This window comes from Bactrocera latifrons, unplaced genomic scaffold (genome assembly GCF_001853355.1).
Source record: "Bactrocera latifrons isolate USDA-ARS-PBARC rearing strain unplaced genomic scaffold, ASM185335v1 scaffold_491, whole genome shotgun sequence".
Taxonomy (NCBI): Eukaryota; Metazoa; Arthropoda; class Insecta; order Diptera; family Tephritidae; genus Bactrocera; species Bactrocera latifrons.
In genome coordinates this window covers 10071-18123 of record NW_017537147.1, presented here as the reverse complement: position 1 = coordinate 18123, position 8053 = coordinate 10071, and the positions used below count along the sequence as shown (strand labels likewise).

General features: G+C 36.2%; 1 protein-coding gene across 1 annotated transcript in view; it reads left to right on the top strand.

Moving 5' to 3' along the window:
• The first annotated feature begins 730 nt into the window (after positions 1-730).
• LOC108973616 (segmentation polarity homeobox protein engrailed) overlaps positions 731-8053 on the top strand; it is a 9653-nt gene continuing 2330 nt past the window's right edge. Inside the window, exons 1-2 of the mRNA XM_018940990.1 lie at positions 731-3571; positions 7940-8037. Coding sequence (XP_018796535.1) covers positions 2044-3571; positions 7940-8037 — 1626 coding nt within the window. The 5' untranslated portion in view covers positions 731-2043. The remainder of the gene's footprint in view (positions 3572-7939; positions 8038-8053) is intronic.

Below are 8053 nucleotides of genomic sequence, written 5' to 3'. Positions count from 1 at the left end.
TTACTTAAATTTAATTTATATTTTTTTAATAATTATGCACCCAAAATTCTGATTAAATAATTTAAAATTTTAATTTATTTTTTTGCACACAAAAATCCAATTTCTTTATATTATTTACCATTATTATTATTTACGGAAATTTTTCTTCTTCTTTCCCTTTTTAATATTTTAAACTGAATTTTCAAGTTTATTAAAGAGTATTTTCTTTATCAATGAACTGTTTCAATATAAAATACTATTCATAAACTCTTAAATACCTATGTATTTTTATCAAGTATTTAAATAAGTTAAAAATAATAGCTAATATTATATATAAAAATATATTTTCTTAATTCGCCCTTAGATTCAAAACCTCCACTTGGGAATTTTTTGAATTACTCTAATAAGTGGATTTTTATTGAAAACAAATCSAAATTTGTAATAAAACACACTTAAAAATTAAAAAATAACTTTCAATTTTTTATTAAAAATGTAAGCTAACAACTTATGAAATAATATTCATTATTTTATTAGAATCCAAGAAAAACTATCACATGTGGAGTAAAAAACATGTGGAATGAAAAARGCAAAACAAAACCGCAAACGATAAATAAAAAAAATTAGCAACCGTTTACAAAAAAAACAACACAAAATACAACAAAATAATTTTTGAAAAAATACCTCAAGCAGTTACAATAAATTTAAATGCGACTGAGTTTTAAAAAATATGTAAAAATATTACRAAGACTAATGAAGACAATCGCGAGTTTAGTGACTATAATACTACAATTATTCAGCGACAAATTAAGTTATCCGTGTTTTCAATAAACACGCACAACAACTCAACAAACGCCGCTAAAAAAAAAAAACAAAAAAATCATAACAGCGTCCTTAGCGCAGCTTCTGAACTAGCCAGCCGGTGGACTCATGCTTATCAAGCAAACGCTCCGAGTACCGCGTGCCACAACAACCCACAAGCAGCGCGTCAGGCTGTCAACCAGCGTTGCCTAACTATCAGCTGCTCATCAGCATATCAGTCGTTGCGGAAGCTTACGCCAGAGCAGTTCTAACAAATCTRTCCAAAAGCAAAGTAATCGATCAGCAGCGCGCTCAACAGTGAGACATAAAAACTGTAACAGAAGTAAAACACAAAAAACGAAACCACAAACAATAATTTGCGTTTCGAAGCCAATCAGTCGCTCGGCATGTCTGTCACATCGTCCGTCTTCGTAACGTACGCAAACACACACACAYAGCACTGCAAGCTTGCGCGCTAGTACAACAAACCAACAACCAACCACCACCACAACTCAGCCTCCAATTGTGCTGTGGCAACAACAGCAARCACCATCGCAAATAGGCGTGCTCACTCGCACCCACAGCATTTAGGGCTGGCATTCGGCTGGCTATGCGTGCGTGCGCGCTCGCTGCATGTGTGAGAGAGAGTATAGGCGCTGCTTGGCAGCTCGTTTGACAGCCTTAACAGTTCAATCTGCAGTGTGACTGCCTATGACTGTCGCTCAACGYTGCTGAAGTCGTCATCGTTAGCCTGGAGTTGTCGCTTCGCTGGGACGATAAGCAACTGTGATTAGTTAATTTACTCGTTGCGTTCGCCGTGAACAGACGTGTGCGTCGCAGTCGTGTGTAACAGTAGTCGGAAAGCAAGCGAGCAAACAAGCAAAGAAGAAGTAKAAAAACGTAATAAACGTGTTTGCCTCGTCGACCAAGAAACAAGTGTTTTGGAGTGCAAGCAAATTGGACCAACATAGTGCAAACGTGAACGCCTACGGTTTACCGTTAAACAAAAATATAACACGAATATTTCAAGTGGCGAGTGTTCGAATGCTAAAAATACATTACTAAAAATTATTAAATTTTGAAAAAAAAAATAAAAAATCTTAAAAGAAATATTTGCGCGATTAAGCYTCGTATATGCTCCAATGCTAGTGTGACATTTACAAAAACTTTCCAATTGTGCAAAATTACAAAAAAAAAAAAAATTATTATACACCGCGTTTACCACAACGCCGCTAAATCGCAGCCAAAATTGCCACGCCGCTACCAATGGCCCTAGAGGATCGCTGCAGTCCGCAATCTGCTCCAAGTCCACCTGGCCTACCGCAATCACCGCACCAGCCGCAACGCCTCAGCCAACAACAACAGCAAATACATCAACTGCAATATAGCCCAACTGGCGTCAGCACCGTACTGGACATGAGTCTGCATACACATCCGCCACCACCACCACCGCCACACGTAGCCGCGACTACTACATCGCCCGCAATGTTGCCACATCCTGTAAGCGCAGCCAGCAATGCCGCCGCTGCTGCCACACTCTATCACCAACACCAGCAATTGCAGCATTTGCATCATCTACAACAATTACAACAACTACATCAGCAGCAATTGGTGAATGCTGCCGCTTTCCATCATCATCCCGGTTTCGATGCGGCTGCTGCGACCGCTTTGGCGGCGGCCAATCATGCGGCCACATTGCAACAGCGCTTGGTGGCCTCGCCGGGCGCCACCTCTACACCGTCATCTACACCCGCTTCGACTATGACCATCAAGGAGGAGGAGAATGACTCGATTATTGGTGATAGTTTTCATGGTGATGCGCTTGCTGGCAACGCTCAAATGCGTGGCAACACAACGGAAGATGATGATGCGGAGGATGAGGCGGAAGATGAAGATGACGATATCGATGTGGACGATGTGGATGATGCGACACCGAGTGGYGCCACACAACGCACACCACCACCCGCACATCAGCAATCCGCCAAACCGACACTCGCCTTCTCGATCTCCAACATACTTAGCGATCGCTTTGGTGGCAACGAGGCTGCCAGCCGTAACAMTAATGAGTCGCTTGGCGCCGGCGCCACATTGAAACAAACACATTTGCATGCGAATAGCATATTTCGTCCTTTCGATGCGGCACGTTCCGCCACACCATCTGCCTTTACACGCGTCGATCTGCTCGAGTTCAGTCGACAGCAACAAGCGGCGGCCGCCGCCGCCACTGCGGCTATGATGCTGGAACGCGCCAACTTCTTAAACTGCTTCAATCCCGCCGCCTATCCACGTATCCATGAAGAGATCGTCAATAGTCGCATGCGACGCAGTGGTGTCTTGCCACCAGCCGGTGCTCTGAAAACTGGTGAGTCCGCTACAAACGCTGCYGCCGTCGGCGGTATGGGCGCTATGGAAAAGTCCGCTTTAGGCTCACTCTGCAAGGCAGTCTCGCAAATTGGTCAAACTGTCGCGGCGCCAGCTTGTTCGRGCGCCTCATCATCCGCGGCAAGCGCATCGAGCATAGCCAGTCCACCACCCGCTTCCAATGCATCTAGCGCGTCGTCGTCCACATCGGCGGGCAGCTCACTAAATTCRTCGCCCACCAGCCGCAGTTTGCCCAGCAAAAGCAGCAGCCCGCAGCCTATACCGCCGCCATCGGCGGTGAGTAGGGACTCTGGCATGGAGTCGTCCGATGACACACGCTCCGAGGCGGGCTCCACGACCACGGATGGTGGCAAGAATGAAGTGTGGCCGGCGTGGGTGTATTGTACGCGCTACAGCGATCGTCCCAGCTCCGGTGAGTGTGAATTTTAATTGAAAATCATATTTGATAGCGTGTCTCAGAGACTAAACTGTAAATTAGATTTGATTTTTTGCCCGAAATTTTATTTTAAAGTGTAGTAACGGTATATACTGAAATGCAATTTTAAGTTGTAGTCTCTAAGGTGTTTATCTAAAAAATGCTATGGAGTAGTCCAGCCTATACTTTCTCTCAAAAAATATTTGAAGGTCATTTTATATTGCATATGTATGTATATGTATAAGTATATAAATTTTTATATTTTCGTATTGCACATTTTGCAATAAAAATATTTACTCTCACATTTGTACATACACATAAACTCATAAGACTTCGTAATGTGAAAAATAACTCAAAATGCTAGTAAAAATAGCCATGACATAAAAATGCCATATACTCGCTTACAACACAAGGTCAAATCTGGCAAAAAGTTACTGTAAATATCCACATTTCGAAAGAGCAAATTCGAAGGACACGAAAGGACTCACACATAGTGGCGACTTTCGGCATATCCTTCGATTTCAAAGGGCCCCCTTGCTGCGTCACGTATCACGTATGTTTACATAGCAGGCCTGTCAATGGCTGTGTGCGCGCGTGTATGTGTGCCCTTATTTATGTGCTGCTTTGATGCTTAGCCGCTATGTGACAATTTTATGTGACAATAAAGGAAAATCGGATAGTTTTTTTCTTTTTGGAGAGAAAATTTGTTAGGGAGGCTTGATATAAGAATTTCTATAGGAATAGCAATGTATGTATATACATATGTGTATACATATCGTCATCTAAAATGCAAAATAATATCAGTTTTCGTAAGTTTACAGGCGAAGGAAAAACGATGTATTACAACCACTCATATGAAACGAAATTTGAGTTTTGGTTATAAACTGGTTATATATTGGATATAAAATGGTTATATATTAGTTATATATTGGTTAGCATACACTCATGTTCAGACAAAATTAGATTAAAAAAAAATTAGCAAATATGAATTACCTTTGATGTTTGCCAACTAACAACAAAATATGCAAAACACCAACGCTTATCTCCAGCTACACTTAAAATCACTGCCACAAGTTCACAATTAGGCGCCGTTAGCTTACAGCTCCTCACATGCTAAACTGCTAAGCAGCAAACTAGCGCTGGAAAGCAAATAATTCAAGCGTTTAGCAGCTTCGACGCTTGCAAATCACTTGCCACTCTTCTCACTTTGCTACAAGCCACACTTGTAAGTTCTTGTTGTTGCTGTTGTTGGCGCTGAGTTGTTAAATTCTTGATTTGCTAATTGCAAATAACTTAATAAAGCAGCAAGCAGCATCTTCAAGCGTTYGTTTCGCGGCACTCGAGCTGGCAAAAATTTGAATTAATAGGCGCTTAGCGTTTATAATAAGCAGTTAGTAAAGTGTGCAACAACAACAAAAGCATAGTGCATATYAAAGTGGGCGCTTAGCGGCAATTAGCAGCTAAATTATAGCGTTCATCTTTCTGTGTTTATGTGCATACATCTGTGTGTGTGTATTTGTGTGYAGAAAACGGAAGTTGCAACGCGAAGGCTTCAAGCACATTTCGAAAGGTAGGCGGTTAGTGTGACTCAGCTGGTGATCATTTAAATTCAAATAAAATGAAATTTATGCAGTTGCAGTTTTTTATTTACCGTAATTTGTGCTAAAGTGTTGATTGTGCTTTAACTTGCTTTGGCGTTTGAAAAAAAAAAGCTCATTATAAGCAATTAGTTAATTAATTTTATTTAATTGTGAATTTATGCGCTGATTTGGAATTAAAGTGTGAAGTTTATTATTAAAAAAAATTTTTGTTAGTTCTTAAATTTTTTATTTTGAAATAATTATTTTATTTTTTTTATGTTTTATTTTTTATATGTTTCTTATTTTTTTGTATATTTTTTATCATAATTTTTTGTTAATATATATGGATATTGTTTTAATTACTTCTTCTATATTTTTTAATAATTTTATTATTTCTATTTAATTTTTTCATATTTTTAGATACTTATGTTTATTTTTTGTCTGAATTGCAATCTTTAAATTTTATTTTGTTATAATAGAAATACTTAATTTTTTTAATTCTTACTACATATTCTCTTTCTCTTATATATATATATGTGTTTCTTAATTTTTATAGTTTTAAGTACTTCTTTCATACTTTTTAATTTATTTTTAATTTATATTTAGTTTAAATTGCAATATTTAATTTTTTGTATATATTTGTATTTTATGTATGTTTTTCAGTATTATGGTTCTTGTTGGTTTTTTATTTTTTCACATTTTTTAAATTTTTCTTTATTTGAATATATTTTGAAATATTTCTTTGATAATTTAAAATTTCTTTTTTTTATATCAAATAGTTTATATTTTTATATACATACATCTTAATATTTGAAAATTTGTTTTTTACTTGAATTGCAGTATTTAAATTTTGTTAATTTTTTTTTTAAACTGCAATATTCAAAGTTTTTCTATTTTGTTTTTTAAGTTGTTTTCTAATATTTTGTATATTATTTTTTATTATATTTTTATTTTATTTTATTTTTTATATTCTTCTTTTTTTTCGATTTTTTTAGATTTTTTTTAATATTTCAAATTTTTTGTTAATTTAAAAAAAAATTTAAATATTTAATTTTTCATTGTAATTAAACTCGCAATCAGTGCGAAATTTTTCGAATTTTCCAAATACCAAATGCAGCTGGCATAATTAATCATTTATTGAGTGAAATTTAATTGGAACGCCGAAAAATACACACACACACATACATAATATAGAGTACATGATCTATTAAGTGCCTAACCGCGCTTCCTCTTCTTCTCAAAAATTCAGTTTTTTCATTTTATTTTTTAACTAGCTACAAATTTATCGCTCGCTGCTCATTTTTCAATCAACAGCAAATTAAAAATCAATTCAAAACCATAAAAATGCACTTAACTCATCAATTAACGGTCGAAAATAGCAGCCGAGAAGTGTCTTGTATTAAATTTGAGTTGTGTGCGAAGAAAGCGAGTATTACGCGTTTSTAGACAAGGGGAAGTAAATACATATGTASATGCATATAYACATGTGCTCATATCTATGTACATATGTATGCATTTGTAAGCGTTTTTGTGTATAGAAAGTGATTTGAAGCAGGCAACGCAAGTTAAACACTTAAAGAATAGTGGAGATAGTTTAGAAAAATATATGTGGGCGTGTACATACATACGTAAATATGTATTATAAATATGCTGGTACATATGTATGTATGCTGAACGTTTTTAACTCAATAAAAAGCGACTTGGGAGTATGCGATGCATACATATCTCTTGTATGTAAATATGTATGCAGTGAATGGACTAAAATTTAAAATAATTATTCGAAAGGATGCTTGAACTTCTTCGATTTTTAACAAGATTAAATATTATTTTTAAAAACTTTTTGTAATTTTTTTTAATCTACATGCTAGTAAAAAATTCAAAAAAAATTTTTTTTTATATCAATAAAAATTTCGAAGGAAAAAAATTTTAAATGTTTTTGCAACCTCGATAGAGTGAAAAATATCAAATAATTTTACTTAAAGACCAAAGAGACGAGAATAAAATATTAGAATAAAATAAAAATGCATGACAGCTGACAAATTATCAAGCGGCGGCAAAGAGTCAAGTGCTAAAGAACGTACGACCTATATGTTAAGCCAGCAAGTATACTTAGTGAGCAAGTTAATTCAGCGCTTGACGAGTTTATAAATTAAAACATAAATAAATTAATTATTACATTGTATGATAATTTTGACATTTGCCAGCGGAACAATGAGCAAAAAGCGAAAGCAAAAGCGGCAACGCACAAAGGCTAAGTTAATGCTGGTTAGAACATAAAAAAACACACACACTTACGAATGTACATACACAGTCATATGAGCATTTATGTACATGCGAAAAGCCATARCACGACTCGGCGAAATGTCCTTTTTTATGATTTCTTTACGGTTTTTACTTTTATTTTTRCCATACAGTAATTGTTCTGTGTAAACTTGCCGCCTACGCGCTGTTTGTTGCATGCAACTGACTGTCTGTCAACGCCTGACAGCTGACATATTGACATGTGCCACGCAATGAAATTCTGCTTACATGCATACTTAGACAGACTTTTTACTATATACCTATATATATATACATTAGTAATGCTCACATTAGAAAATATTTATATGAATACATACATATGTACATATGTACATACATACAAATGTATGTAACATACTCGCCTCATTTGTATGCAACTATTTATGGAATTCCTGTGAAACATGCTTTAATWTCTTATTTAATATATCAGTTAAGGCGTAATATGCTAATTTTCATGTGCCTTTTTTGCTTGCTTGCATTGCAGGTCCACGCTATCGTCGCCCCAAGCAGCCAAAGGACAAAACTACGGATGAGAAACGGCCGCGCACCGCCTTCTCCAGCGAACAGTTGGCACGCTTGAAGGTAAATATCGACATTT